Consider the following 16,220-nt stretch of genomic DNA (forward strand, 5'->3'; position numbering starts at 1 on the left):
TTAAAAGACGCATTCCTGGCAGGTAGCACCCTTCAGCTGGTGGTTAATGTCTCCACACACAAGAGCTGTGTTAACGGGCTGTGTGGGCACTCTTAATCCACTTCAGTGCGGAGTCAGCTAGGTTAATTTAAATCGCAGTCAGAGTAAATCAATGAATCTAAATATAGGTTATAAATGAACATTTGTATATAATCTCTACAGCACACCTTATGGTTTTTAACTACGATTCTACATACAACTTTAAGAGTCTCATTGGTTACTGATGTATTTAATTTGCCACTGGCCTGAACACTACAGAAATTAAAAGGAGGGGATGGTAAAGATCCATGTAATGAGGAAAGTAAGATAATCAGTTATTTCAAAATACAACTATTCTTGCTCACTATATACTTGAAGAAAAGCAATTGTAGAAATGCTAAGTCTTTTTTGTAAAGTATGGGATATCTCGGGTTATATGTCTGTATTGAAAAGGAACACAACATTTTCATAAAACATTTCAAAAAAAGCTGTATTTTTAAGAAATAATAAAGCATGGGTTTAGCATCTTCTATTACATTTAAAGGATTTAAGAAAAATTTCATGTGTATAGCATACGTTATGATTTTTAAACTCTGTGTTCATGTGTATGTGCATACACACAGATGTGCATTCTTCAGCTGCAGTTGTTAAACAAACCATGTCTTAGCTTTCATTAAGGATAGTAATTGTGGTTTGAATTCTTGCTGAACTTCTCTTAGCTAAGCGTTTTGGTCAGATTTCGTGTTCAAGCAGATAGAACAATTGCCAGCTGCAGTGGAATACTTGAACACTTTTGTTGCATATGCATGAAGGTCTTCCTGAAATACTGTGAACTGCTCTTAGGTCGGGAGCTGGTCCTAGAAGCAGAGGATGTAATCTTCAGAAATCTGTTTTGTGCCCATATAAAGCGTGATAATGCTCAGTTAAATAAGAATGTATCAAGTTGTACAGAAAATGTGACTAAATTGTCTGAAAATCTTCTTTGTAATCATTTATGTAAAAACTTTTCATGTAGTTGCATTGCATTTCTCAACATCAGTCTACTTTAGTGTTTTTGCACTTGAATACTAAGTAGTTGACTGTGTTTTAACAAAACAGAACACATTCAGGCTTTGTCTTAACATTTCCCAGCCATCTGTTGCGAAAGATGCAATGAGATGTGGGCCCTTCATGCAAAGCTTCAAGTAATGAAAGAATTCATTGTGTACGAGAGCCAAACAGCATATGTAAAATGAAGACTGTATCTACAGATATTTGGATACTGAAACTTTCCATCCCCAAGACTGAAAATTCTAATCATCAGCGTAAAAGAGAAACCATTTGGAAACATGTTTTCAGAGTAGTTTCTGATATAAATTAATAATTTATGTACATTTAAATTACACTAGCAAATTATTTAAAAAAAAAAAAAATTCCCCAGAAGCAGCCTTTTGATAGATTGTATTTAGTCCTGATAGATACCATTTTATGCATTAAATGTTGAGGTTTCTATGAATAGTAATTAATAAATTTGTATTCTGTCTGGCTCATAGATAGACTACATTATATTAGTTAGGTTTTGCAGATGGTAATTGAGCAGTTTATCAAGTGTTTTCCCATGTTCTGTATTTATTTCCCTCTTACAGAGTACATTGCTATGTATACTTATGAGAGTTCTGAACAAGGAGACCTAACTTTTCAACAAGGCGATATGATTCTTGTGACAAAGAAAGATGGCGACTGGTGGACAGGAACCCTGGGTGATAAATCAGGAGTTTTCCCATCTAATTATGTGAGACTCAAAGATTCCGAGGTAGAGACATATTGAAATGTTATAAAATTGAGCTGGGGGAGGTATGTTTTATTTGGTGGTGTGGTGATAGTTGCAAGCCAGTGGATCATAAGGGAAGGAAAAATATTTTGCAGTTTTACTGAATGTGAGATTGGAAAAGGAAAACAATTATAGTTGCATTTTACAACATAATGTTGTAAATAACTTTGTGGATCACATATTAAAATGAATCTTGCATACATTAATGGAATAGCTGACTACTTTGTTCCCCAGGTAAGTTTTTAATCACTGAGTTGTATCTCACTACCATTATTTTTACAAAAAGATAGAGAGAGTAATATTTCAGTCTATTATCTTTTTTTTTTTTCCCTATTGTCATTTTCTTGCAATCAAGGGTAACAAATTTCACAACAAAACTTAGCTAACTACCATATTTATTTGAAAGTTCTTGACTGAATTATAGAAGTTCTGTTTCATCCGATTTTTATTCTGGAATAATCCAATAGAATGTGTCCGTATTACATTATTTTCTTTCTTTGTAGGCAATCTAAAGAAAGACGTTTTCTCCTTTATATTCCTCATCTGTTTGAGAGGATAATTCATCTACTAGTAGGAATTAGCTTGGAGTCACAGTTGAATACAATACTAATATCTTGATGAGAGAGAGTTCTTGTTTATGTCTCTCAGAGTAATAGGGATTTTAAAAGTAAATAAATAAGTAAAAATTACTGGATTTTTAGAAATCTGGGTGGTAAGGCTTTTTCCACAAGTCTTGAATTCTATGCATATGTGACACAACTTAATGAAAGATTGTGTCTGCAATATAGAGCTTGAGCAAAGTCACTCCTTAAAATAATTTCTGTTGGTGGAAAAGCCAAAGAATAAAACCTGCAGTGAAATATGTAGCTGTAGAAAGCCTTTATATAACGAATTTCTAGATAGAAGAGAAATTTCAATAACATCTTCTGAGACAGGATTAAAAAAAATTGTAATTAATGATATTTAGTATTGCAGTCCTTGGGAGAAATAGTATTGTGCTATTGCTTTCAGAAACATTTTAGAAACTTTTCTCATTTATTTTTTGCATCATGTAACAATTTTCTTCAATCCTTAGCACTGCTAGTTTGAGAACTAATCAGTCTTATACTGGAGAAGTCCTGCCCCACTTTTGATTAGTTGTTCCATTGTGTTGTGAGGTACGCTTTTCTGTCCACATTAAGACTGTGGTTTTATAGAATAGTATCATAGAATCATTTAGGTTGGAAAAGACCTTTAAGATCATCAAGTCCAACCGTTAACCTAGCACTGCCAAGTCCACCACTAAACCTCCAGGACTGGTGACTCCACCACTTCCCTGGGCAGCCTGTTCCAGTGCTTGATAACCCTTTCGGTGATGAAATTTTTCCTAATATCCAATCTAAACCTCCCCTGGTGCAACTTGAGGCCATTTCCTCTTGTCCTATTGCTTGTTACTTAGGAGAGGAGACCAACACCCACCTGGCTACAACCTCCTTTCAGGTAGCTGTAGAGAGCAACAAGGTCTCCCCTCAGCCTCCTTTTCTCCAGCATAAACAACCCCGGTTCCCTTAGCCGCTCCTCATAAGACTTGTGCTTTAGACCCTTCACCAGCTTCATTGCTCTTCTTTGGACACACTCCAGCACCTCAATGTCTTTCTTGTAGTGAGAAGTCCAAAACTGAGCACAGTATTCAAGGTGCAGCCTCACCAGTGCTGAGTACAAAGGGACTTCCCTGGTCCTGCTGGCCACACTGTTTCTGAGACAAAATGATTGTATGTAACCCATTGTAAGTGAGCACAGGTACAGTCATACCTGCCACTGTCTTTCATCTGACATGTTAGTAAGCAGGACAGTAAGCAGAGCAGAAAACTAGTCTAGCAGAAGTAATAGATACTTCTAAGATGGTACTCTGAAGCAGCTCTGCTGCTGTTGGAAAAATGTCAGTACCAGAATTTGTACAGGGGGAGAGTAGTGAAGGAGGCAAGATTGCCTCAGTATCAGTTTAGATTAGCTTGAGCTGGTTTTGAACTGTATCCTTAGTTGGTTTTTGTGTTAAATACTTCATTTTAGAAGCGAAACATCATACCTTACATTTAGTATATGGTTTTGGATATGCCTGTGCTTATTCCTACCTTTCAGTTGCATCAAATCTAGTGACTATGGAGCAGCAGATAAAATTTGATCAGATCCTAGACTAGAAGAGGAGCACTTAATGGTTCAGTTAGTGGAAGCATTGTAGCTGTAGCACTATGGAGCCCATCACAGCAGGGTAGCTTGCCTTTTTGACACTTAGAGTAAATTTTGTAGTGTAGTAAGTTGTGGTGTTAGGCAGGATATAGGTTTGCCCTGACAACAGAGCTCAGTGAGGGTCTGGACAAGAGATCCTGAACACTTTGTCCCCAAGTCTAGCAGCTTGATTCTCCTCTGCGCAGTGCAACATCCCTTCAGTTGTGGCAGCGGAGGTGTTTGCGGGTCTGTATCAGGGGATTTACCTGGTTAAGAAAAGCACTGCTTTTTGCAGTCCAAGATGTGGATTATCGTTCAGCCCTACCAGTAATTCTTCACATACATCAAAAAGATGGTGGCTTGCCCCACACAGGTATAGGAACAAGTGTACAGATAATTGCCTAACCTGTGGAATATCTCGTGATCATGAAACTGCGCCCTATGTCTATTTATATTACCTGTAAGTTCGTATTGTAGTTGATGAGTGGGAACTTGCACTGCCAGCCTCTAAAACCCTGTGAGGCCTGTTTTGTAGGTAGATAGTTGCTAATTAGTTACTTAACCTCAGCTACATTCTTGTTAGTTAATGTTAAGTTTCCTTTGAACTTTTGTGAAGGAACTGGTTTTGTTTCCCCTTAAGATATTCTCAACAGAGTTTAGTCTCAAAACCTGGGAATATATATTCAGATGTGCAGAGCTGCCTTTTGTGTTCCTTAAGGACTGAATGCTTGTCCTGTCTGGTGAGAGACAGGCACACATATTGGCAAATCTTTGTAGAGAACTCGGGAATAGACATTTAATACTGAAAACTATTTTTATTAGAGAGGTCAATTTGATGTTTCTCTGATCTCAACTTGTCTGGGGCTGAAACAGCTAAGTGCAGTTCATCAAAAAGTGCTCCAACTGCCCTTTTTGCTGGTAAAAATCAAATCTTCAGATAAAATCTTGATGAGTGAGGGAGGAAAAAGCACAGAGCTCATGGAGATCCTGATATGCAGGATGCTTATTTTCATAAAGTGATTCATATACCCCGCAGGACATATTTCTTGTTCCAAGTGGATAATTGCCATTACACATACAGTGTTTTGCTATTCAGCTTGTTCACAGAGCCAGTTTTTACAAAGGATTTCACAATAGTGGCTGTCTGTTAACTTTCAGATGTGCCGCTGTGCTTGGACAGCTGGCTGACTGTGGAAAATGTTACTAAAAGAGTAAATTAATTGAATAATTGAATGTGTTGTGCACTATTGACTTAGGCCTGAAGAAGAAGTAAGGTAATGCTGGTCTTTCAACAGCAAGCATAGAGTTTGTAGAAATGGTTGTAAGCCTCAAAATATCAATGGTTTATACATAAGAAGAAAATTTTTTGAATCTGTTCTTCTGTACCTAGTCCCAGGCTACCCATTCACCTCAAGTTGCTAAATTAAACTTCCTGGCCCTTAAAGTTTCAACTTATTAACAGATTGAAAGTCCTTGTTCTTCAAATAAATGACGACAGTGGTTCATGGTCCAGTCTCAGAGTTTTCATTAGATTGAGGTAGATGAATACAGATCTGTAACAGGTTTTTATTCTGCCCTGCCTTTCTTGAAACTAGTGATAATTACCTCTCCATAAGGTACTGAGCTCATATGGTGGACTTGGAAACACAAAAAATTTAGACACCTCTAGTTATGAAACTTTGCATAAATGTTCTGAAAAAAAAATCTGGATTCTAAGGGTCTTAAGTGTACAACACAATTGGCAAGTCTAGTGCTGTGTCTTATTAAATTAACAAATCAAGTCTTGCTCTACCATTTCAAGAGACTTTATCACTTGTCACAAAATATCTTCAAATGCAGTTAGTGTCTCAAGTGTGCAAAAAGGAAATAGGCTGGGGTATGTCCTATCCACTGTGTTTCTCTCAACAGCAAGAATGGAAAATACTTCTCCATCTACTGAATGGCCCAGAAGTTGGGTCCATCTTAAATACATTATTTATTAATTTAGTTATTTATTGAAGTACTGCAGGACATCTCTATGTATTTCTTCTGCTTTTTTACAAAGGATCAGAGAATCCTCAAACAGAACTCAGGCTCAGTCTGGTCAAGGTGATTTTGAAGCTTCTCTCTTAAAATAATTTCTAGATGTTTAGCAGTTAACTGTAAAGATACAGCGTTACAGTTGGTTTTATCTGTACATATGCTCCTAATCTGGCAACATGGATGTTGACCAAGTGATATTTTGAAGGAATGTGTTCTCTGAAGGTCCAAACACTTGTTCTTTATTGAGGAGGGAGGAGGGTGTATCTCTGCCAGAAACACTTTCCAAAGCAGAATTAATTCCTGATATTACCATATTGGTGCCTGTTGTCACCTTTGGTTATACACCTTTTAATCTTCCCTACTTGGGACCATCAATGGACTTGCAGTCATTTTGTCTGGTCCATCTTCTCCTTTTCCCCAGACCTAAACTTAGTCTTTGTATCTTATCTCTGCATGATGCTTTCCTATTTCACTTTTTTTGTTAATATAGGTCACAGTGGTTGTAGAGAAAGGTGGAGTACTGAGGAGAAAGAAAGGAACATAGGGAAGAAAGGAAGATTTGCTGGCCTTGTAGAAAGTAACTATAGTCAGCCTTTTACAATGACAAGAAAGTACCACTGAGACAGTGGTTATCCAAGTATCATTTAACTTAAAGAATCCACTTTCCACAATCCTTCCAAAAATTGAAGTTGCAAAATGTCAAGGAGAAGCATAATATACTAGATGTATATAAGGTGCTGTGGTGCCAAATTAAAAAAAAAAAAAAAGAAAAAAAAGAAAAAAAGAAAAAAAGAAAATTCTTACCATCCCCACTCTTACCTTCCAATCCTAGTTACAGCTTGCAAGGTAGGCAACGCCCACTCTTCTGGGTCTTCTGCTGTTACTAGATGTTGGCGAGACTAATACAGTGTTGGGAGGTGCTATAGTTCAGTCTGACAGATGTTCAAAACGTGGATATCTTAGAGCAGCTATGTAATCTTCAAGACAGATTGAAGATCTATGTAATAATCTATTTTATAGAGGCGTTCAAAACCAATACACATTTTTTAAATGGCTCTGTTCTCTCAGTCATTTAACTAGTTTTGTAGTTGCTCCTTATATTAATTTCTGCCAGAATCCCCAAGTTTTCAAAGAATCAAGTTAATATGGATTGAGGATGCAACTGTTCTTTTCCATAGAGGAATTCAGATTCTGTGAAAACTTTCAGGTCATTTGATGTAGGCTCCAAGTTTGTAAGGAGAATCCTAAAGGAGAAGTTGAGGGGACTTGAGAAGAAGTGTTGTGAGCCTTGCTTGAAGGCAAGAGGATATTTATGATTATTCAACATTTCTGAGCAAAGTACAGTTTAGCTTTGTTATGTTGCTGTTATCCATATCAAACCTTTTTATTGCAGAAGGTAAGACTGGCAATGTACTGGGAAGAAACTGAAGTAATTATTTAGGGTACAGGGGGAAGCTGGCCTAGACTGGGATGGTGACTAAAAGGGTTGGAAGATGACTGAGGAAGGGGGGCATGCAAGGGGCAGAGTTGAGACCACACACTGTTTTGAATACTCTAATTGCATGTATATCAATAGACCTGTGAATGCATTAAAATAAATAAATAAAGATAACTCTTCCCAACTAACCAGTGGCCTCAAGGGAAAAGATTTTTTTTTCCAGGAAGAGAACTTTGAGTTTGTAAATTATGAAAGCTTTTTATGTTAAATTTCATCTTTCAGTATCGCTGTTTTCCTGTACATAACTGAACTGAACTAATTTGACTGCTTCCTGGATTTCTTGTGGCTGTTCAAAGGCTTTTCTTGCAAATCTCTTGGCCTGAATGATGATGATGTTCATCCCTCTTACCTCAGTTAGGTTCAGAAGAAATAGCTACAGATAGATAGCACCTTGCTATTCAGTGTCCTGTGCTCTCACTTGGGCACAAAAATGGTGGTGAGACTTTTACTACTGCAACGCACACCACCTACAAAGTTCAGATGACTTGTCTTGAAGATGCAGTGACTACACTGACTATGCTAATGTGCTATGTGAGAAATTTTAGAATGTAATATGGACAATATTGAAATAATTATGTCCAGTTAGTTTTTTTAGGCATATTTGCAATCTATTTGTAGAGTTGAAAACTACTATTGTTGTTTTGACTCGACAGAATTCACATTCTGCAGATACGCAGATTTACAATTCAAGTGCTATGTAATTTGGAATTACGTTGCTATTTGCAGTCCATGAAAGGAAGAAAAGATCAGGAAAGAAGTCTACACATTTATGTAGTTAGTTATCCACTTCCATACACTGCTTGGTATTTATTCCTATATATTAATTGCCATTTAAAATTTTAAGCGTTTCTGTAAGAATAGAATCTTCCTGTGAGTGTTTTTTACTTACATCCTTGTTTAATGTGTTAAGGTGAAGCATAGTAAATCATTTTCATACACTGGAGAAATAAATATGAGTGCTAAACATATCTTACTTTCTGTTTCAAGGCTTCTGGAGCATCTGGAAAAACAGGAAGCTTAGGGAAGAAACCTGGTGAGTCATATATTGTGACAGCACCTTATATCTGTTCTTAAGTACTTAAGTTCAATTGCAACACAATGTTTTCCATGAAAATAAACTGTTTGCTCTCGGTCATTTTGTAGTAATTCACACTGATGAAAACTGTTGTCTATAATAAAATAATGCCTAATCTGTCAATGATCCTATCTAGCATGTATCAATCACTAAATAGCATGTAGCTCAAGAATAAAAATCTGCTTGCTCAAAAATGAATGTAAACTTCATGATAGATTGGTGAACAGAACATTGGAAGCCTACAAAAAGCCCGAGTTTGCCAGCGCCGCTGAAAATGGAAGTACTCATTCTTACTCTGTGGTTTTATAGTATTTTGCCCAGAATGCCACACAATATGGATACGTGGACTTTGTGAGCTCTTGTGCCTGCTTCTCATTTTCCAGAGTGCATACCTTGTATCCATGCTATGTAGCTTATTGCCTGTCAAGCCTGGTCAGATTACAGAAGTTCATGTTGTGGGTTACTGTTGGCTAGAATGAGGTCCCCTGGCTCTTGGGGTGGTGGGGGCTGTCCTTCCAAACAGCCATTGTATTTCCAAAGATCATTAGACAAGTAAATTCTCTGCCACTGGCAGGCATTTGTAAACTTTCCAGAAGACAGCTTTTTTCCCCTCAGTGTATTTATTTGCTTTTGTACCAAAGAGGTGACTTTGCATTGAACTGAACCAAACTAAATAGGGGGTGCACCATGCTTCCGTTCTGTCTTTTTCTCTGAGGCTTTTTCAGTTGCACAGTGAGGTGGTTCAAGGATGTGATCTACCAAATCTGGCCTTATTTACACACACACACGCATGTATATGCATATTTTGTCTTGTGAGGAGGAGGTTTTGCTTTGTCTCCCTGAACTGGTTCACTGTGTAAGTGTGTAAGAGGAGGGGGGGGGGGGGGAGAGTAGATTGCAGCAGCCCCAACTTCATTTGGCTTATTCTACCTTGACATATGAGCAATGGGCTGCTCTTGTCAAATCTCACTGATGAAAAGAAGGGCTTGGACAGAAACCACTCATGCCTTTTCCTGGAAAACCTCTAGAAGGTGATACCTGCTAGGAATAGTGGGAAGATGCTGATGGGTCTGGCTGCTTTTTCCATCCATGAGAGAATGGTGGATGGCAAGACTTCAGCCTAGAGTACTAGCCTTATATTCACTAGTCTCCTACATTTGAACTTTCAGTGAAGTAGAGACTGGGGTATGTTGACAAAAGCTGTGTTCAGAATCTTTTGGAGTTTAAGAACAGTTTGGTAACAGTTCTGCCTATTTTTCAGCAAAGAGATTCATGGATGTTTTTGCTCTAAATGAGCTGCAAGCACTCAGCCAATACAAGTGAAATGCTAATGAATGAGGTGAAATATTCCTGTTTATTCTAGAAGCAGCAGGATGAGTGGGTGGGAGTTGGTAACAGTGTGTGTTGAAGGGCAAGGGAAAAGAAACTGCCGTCTGCAAATTTAAGCAGCAATATGAGGACAATTATATCTGTGAGAAGGCATTTCTTTCTTTTTCTAAATGTACCTGGTTTAGTAGAGACCACATTTTTTGGCCTGGACAGTAGTTGAATTGGATCTCTTCTCAGTAATTCAGTACTTAAAAAGTCCTTCCTGGAAGGAAGGCTATTTCTGGGTTTTTTTTTAACTTTTCGCTGAGTTGTTTTCTCTAACTTTCTGCTTCTCTGACATGCAAGATCTGAATGTTAAATTTGTAATTTGTATTATAACTTATTTAACACACAGTCCGTCTACAGTAAAAATTCTTTATGCTGTTGGTTGCTGAAAGAGGATATCTGATACCTGGAACCTTGTAAATCACCTTTTTGTAGACTAAAATGAGAAATTTCTTGTTCTGAGAGAGATGCAAGGTATAAGATTTTTGCTCTTTCAGTATGATATACTGAATATTATAATTGTCGTGGTAATGAGAGAGGTTTTTGCCTGATTTAAAAAAAATAAATTGATTTGGACAAACTCCCACAGTTACTTTGCTTGTGTTCATTTTGCCTACTGAATAGCCCAGGGTGGAAGAATTAATGTAATTCTGTGGAAAAACCTGCAAATGCAGGGAGCTTGCAGACTTTCTAGCAGTATAGCCATGTTTCCTGCCAAATAGCTTGCTTGCTTTGCCTTCATACAGGACAGACTGTGCTGCTGCTGGCTTTTCTCTGTGTAAACCTTTCTGCTCTCCTGTCATCACCTACTATATCTTACTTAGAAATTCTTTCTCCTATCTTCTGCTTTCACACTGTGTGCTAAGTTCCAGATCCAGGTTTAAAGCATCTTTCTAACAGCTACTGGCTTTGTCATCACCTCTATGTGCCTGCCTCTCCCCTCTTTGAGGTATCATGAGGGAGGTTCTGCCGTAGTTAATTCTGCATGTGTCATCATTTGCAGTGACCTCAGATTGCTTGTCATCTCTCTGCTTCTTCATCCTCCTTATGTTGTTCATTTACATCTTGAATGCTTCTCTGGCCATTTTTAATTTTCCAAATCATCCTTTTTTTCCAAATTTTAAGGAAACCATCTGATCATTTTCCTGGCGGTTTTCAAATCACTTTGTTGCTTCTTCCCTGCAATAAAACCTCCCTCTGTTTCAAGGGAGTTGAGTTTGCAGTTTCCTCTGCCTACAATTGCCTTTTCAATCACTGCTCCCTTTCTCTGCCTTACCAACAGACTCCCCCTCCTTTCCCAGCCTGTGGGTGATGTGTTGTTACTGAGCTCCTTTGCTGTTTCTCTTGGCCACAGGAAGTTTGGCGCTTGTTGACAGAGAGGGCCAAGTAGGACGGTGCCCAGCGCTCTGTTACTTTCTTAGTACGGCTGCCCAGGTGAAAGCTGGAGACCACTTCTCTGTGCTTGCTCCCTTCAGCCTCAGTCCCTTTTGCTGTTGCTGTGTTGACTGCTAGTCTGCCTCACACTGTCATGTTGCTTTCTGCTGCTTTATAAAGGGACAAACTGACAGCAGGCGTGACCTTCTTCTGCTTAGTCTTCCAGTGCTGATTTTTTAGGATGGACTAGATTGAAAATGTATACAAACAGTCATCATAAGTGAAAATAACTGATAGATATTTTTTATCAAGATTTTCAAATAAAAGCTAAAATCTCAAGCAGCATATTGATCTGTGATCAGATAATTGCTGAGGTTTTAAATTAAGCTGGCTGTCTTTGCACTGAAGCAATTGAGACACATTTCTGTGATCTTGTACTACCAGCTCTGCTGTGGGCTTGTTTAGGATAGTCTTAGACCACAACCATAACCAGTCAAACTCAGTGCCCACATCAGCTGTTTGGTCCCTATTTTTATTTGATGCATTGCCAAATAAAAACCTCCTTTGTCTTCAACACAGGATCGGAATTTACTAATCTAGGAAAGGTTTTTCATAAAAACAAAATTCCCCACCCCCCAAAAAAAAAACCCCAACCCCTAGATTGTTTTGTTAAGGAGAATGCTTAAGTGATGAATGACTATGTACTGGGATCCTAAAGTGGAGTTTTCAGCAGTAACAACACTAGTTTTGTGCTGCTTTGGATGTCTGAGACCCTTTACAACTAAATGAAGGTTAAAACAGAATTCCCCATAGATTCCCCTTAACTCATGGCTAAAAAAGGGCTACGTAAATGTGGCAGCCTAAAAGGTTTAGCTTACCAAAAGCTAAAAAGTTTCTAAATCTACCATCTTTTGTTTACAAAAGATTCCCAATTATCATAGTATTAAACATACTCTCCATCACCCTAAACGTGGTTTGATGACATACTAAACCTGACTTAAAAGCTATCAGTAGCACATCAAAATACCTACAGCTGCTTATAAACCCCTGTCGGTTCAAACTGGTTCAAAAACCGGGTTGACCCTGCCAGACTTTGTGGTGACTAGTTATCATCTGTCTTTCCACAGCCACTGTAGAATGGAGTAAACTGCATTGTCTACTTTAGCTAATTGAACGGAGAGATAATTGTGAGCTCACTGATACTCTGCATTAGATTCCTGCTATAGGTGATTAGATAAGGTACCAGTTTTGTACTGCTGTTCATAGAATAAAGGTTTCAAACCTTTAAAATGTTTGTTTACTTTTTGAAAATATTCATTTTTGTCTAGTCTGGTGGTAAAAAATTTTCTGCAGCCCTTCATTAGTTTGTACCTCTTACTGCAACTTCTTTATTATATTGTCATCAACACATATCTCCTCTTTTTAGTCCAAACTGATGCTACACAAATGTACTTATTGGAAAACACTGCTATGACACTTGATTTTAAGAGCCATATAGCTCTAATGATGGTCATTATTCTTGTCTATTTCAAATATTTTTTATATCCTACCTATAGAGCTGCTGCACCTCTGTTTTATTCCTGTAGTGCTATGAACTTCTGATCTGTTTTATAATTACCATATGTTTTCATGGAACTACATAAATGCATAGCAATTTTATGGAAAGGAATACAAAATGGATATACTGTGCCAGTGATAACAGCAGAGTTAATGTTGTATAGAATGTGCTCAGGTTTTTCCAAATTAACTTTTTTTTTTCCCCCCCCTGCTTCAACAGAAATTGCCCAAGTTATTGCCTCTTACACAGCAACGGGTCCAGAACAGCTTACTCTTGCTCCTGGTCAATTGATTCTTATCAGAAAGAAGAATCCAGGTGGCTGGTGGGAAGGAGAGCTCCAAGTTAGTTACTGTTTTTTTTAAAATAAAATTCCATGTAAAAAAATTGGTAATTTTTTAATAGTTCAAAATGATGAATGCATCAATGATAAATAATTTTGAAAATGTTCCTCAATTAAACATTTACAAATAAAATGCCTTTACAAAAATATACATACATTCCAATCCCTTGAACTTGAAATAACTTTGGAGGACAGCAGGAGGAAGCCATTGTGCTCATTGTAAGTCAAGGATACTGCCCATCCTGCAGTCCACTCCCTTGTTCATTTTCCTGGTGGCCCTTCAGAAATAAGGAAGGAGTGGATTGTAGGGTGTACTGCTTCAGCTGCTTTTGAATCCTCCCAGTTTTGTGTCTAGTAGTCATCTTCATGCGAGCAAACAAGCAGTTGTCATGTCAGGTGGTAAGGAAAGCCAGCCACGCAACAGGAGTGCGTGGGACTGCTGGGTCGTACGTCACATTCCACACGTGACCATGCATATCACGTGCATTCGGCTCAGCTGATACATGTGCACGCTGGGAAAGTGGAAGAAATACTGGGCTGCGCAGTCCTGAATGTCTTCCTAAAAAGCTTTCTGAATTCCTTCAGCCAAAAGTTTGGCTATCCCTTTTGTTGGAAGATTGAGAAGTATTTTACAGCAGTGGCTTTTGTAAGATGGCCACCACTTTTTCAGGTTACTTAATGAATGTGGCAGTGTAGAATACCAGTCTAATGGCCTCCATCTCAGCAACAGCTCAATTTAACGTAGAAGAGTCAAAAGAATAGTGTCTGTTGCAAGCATCAGAAGTAGAGTTGTATGAGAAGGTAATAGATAATAAAATATTTTAATCAGGTTTTTTTTTTAAAGAGTAGAACTTGACAATTCAGAAACTTTGATTCTCTGTGAATTTCAGTGGCAAAGCTTTTTTTTTTTGCCTTTTTTTTTTTCTTCCAGTTGTGTTCTGTACCACTGAATGAGGTTTTGTTTGGTTTTGTTTTTTTAACAGGGAATATTACATGAAAGAATGTAATTGATTTATTTTTGCAATGCAGATGCTCAAACTAGCTCAAATATTTTTTTTCCACATTACTGCCTGTTCTTTTTGCCTTTCCTGGTGATATTTTTTTATCTTTTGTGGAGAATTCAACTTCCAGGATGGTTTTGGTTTTCATTCTCACTAACTTTTATGTTGTTGTTAACTTGTAGCTTTAAAGACTCTCACATTAAATGTATTTTAAGATAATAAGCTTCACTGGACAAGAGCTGTCACAATGACCACCTAACAGCTAATGTGAGGGGTTTTTTTAAATTAGTTTTTGGTTGCGTAAATACTTATGTGTAGTTTTGGATACCTTACTCTCTTACATATGGTTTTACTAGTTATTTTTATTTCACTAGGAGTCCCCTACCTATTCTTTTCATTCTCCCGTTCCAACACTAGTTCTTGCTCCTATGTTATGTGAGCACAAAGGCTAATGCAGCAGTATTGTGAAATGGATTGAGGAATTAGTTAATAATAAAAACAGCAACACCCTCCCCCCAGGTAGTGAAATGATGACAAGATTTGGAGAAGGACACTAATATTAACATTTCTTTATGCATTTAATTTCAAAGAGGCAGATATTTTAGAAGAGTATGTACTGTTCGGTTTCAGCCTCAAGTAAATTTTGATGATGCTTGTCTTAGGGATCAGAGTGAAGGTAAAATAAGACAAATGTGTGGTCTTACATTATATTGCCAGGTTTAATGCAGTCTTCCAGAATATCTTAAAATGAATGATCTAGATACACTTGATATAAAGTGCTTTCTTTTTCAGTAAAGAAAAAGAGAGGGAAGGAAGTAGTGAAAGAATAGTATATGTGTTAGATGACTTTTTTTCATTAAAATTAACATGTTTTATTTTTAAAGGCAAAATTCTACATGCCCAAAATTCCAACCTTATTCTAACACAAAAAGAGAATAAAGTAATTCATAACATAGATCTAATAGAAGCTGAGATTTGATTCAAAGTTTTAGAATAACCTTTCTTACAGTAAAGATTTTTCTTCTGGTTTTATTTGCAATGAACAATGCAGTTGGCAAAATAACAGGATGCACTTTCTGTCAAATTCCTATCCTGCTTTGGTGACACAAGCGTTGTCACACTGGATCGGACCTGCAGTTCGTCAGTCCCAACAATACCCTGTCTCTGAGAGTGACTCATTGCAGCTACGTTACAAACTGTAGAGCACTGCTGTAGGCCAGGTGTACAGTAACCTGCTGCTCTCTCAGCACACACACGTGGACCACACGCACACTAAGACACGTGTGCACCACATTTTCTTGCTGATGTTCTCTGATTAGATAGGCACGAGAACATCTAGTGTACGTTCCAAAACCTTAACATCTGTTAATTAAGATCATTTGGACAGTGTCTATCCATATGTATTTGTAGTTGCCAAAGCTTAATTTTTGTTTGATTAGAATCTGGCTTTGGGATTTTGTATTTGAATCCAAACTTTACCCCTTTTTTTCTTGCTGTGATGTTTTGCTGTTCTTTTAGCACTTGGTTAATGTGACATGTTTATACTCTGTTGTTTGGGTAGGAGAGACTATAAAAAATTTAGGTACTGTTTTTTTAGAAGAAAAGAGGTAATTGGGATTCTTAATCTCTACTTAATCTATCACAATCTAGGTATCTATTTAAATGCAATTCTTTGCATAATGAAAAAGCATGTAAATGCTGCCACTCATTAATGCAATAGCTAGCCTAATATTCTAGAGTTATCGTTTAAACAGAATCAGGAGAAATCTTTCTGAAGAATCAGGGCTGTAGTATTAATAATAAAGCACACAAACTAGGAACACTTAAGTGAAAAATCACTCAAATTAGCAGTAAATAATACTGGTTAGATATTATAAACTACTGTTTATGTATTATGAAAGCTTACTTCACATAATAGAAGTATCATAATATTAAACTATTGCCA

General features: G+C 37.4%; 1 protein-coding gene across 8 annotated transcripts in view; it reads left to right on the top strand.

Annotated features, from left to right (window-relative positions):
• ITSN1 (intersectin 1) overlaps positions 1 to 16,220 on the top strand; it is a 142,253-nt gene that overhangs the window by 96,763 nt on the left and 29,270 nt on the right. For all 8 annotated transcript variants that reach the window (XM_054813507.1, XM_054813539.1, XM_054813498.1 and 5 more), the window contains 3 exons: positions 1,644 to 1,810; positions 8,541 to 8,586; positions 13,154 to 13,275. In XM_054813507.1, the coding sequence (XP_054669482.1) occupies positions 1,644 to 1,810; positions 8,541 to 8,586; positions 13,154 to 13,275 (335 nt within the window). The remainder of the gene's footprint in view (positions 1 to 1,643; positions 1,811 to 8,540; positions 8,587 to 13,153; positions 13,276 to 16,220) is intronic.

The sequence above is a fragment of the Grus americana genome, chromosome 1 (assembly GCF_028858705.1).
Source record: "Grus americana isolate bGruAme1 chromosome 1, bGruAme1.mat, whole genome shotgun sequence".
NCBI classification, from domain to species: domain Eukaryota; kingdom Metazoa; phylum Chordata; class Aves; order Gruiformes; family Gruidae; genus Grus; species Grus americana.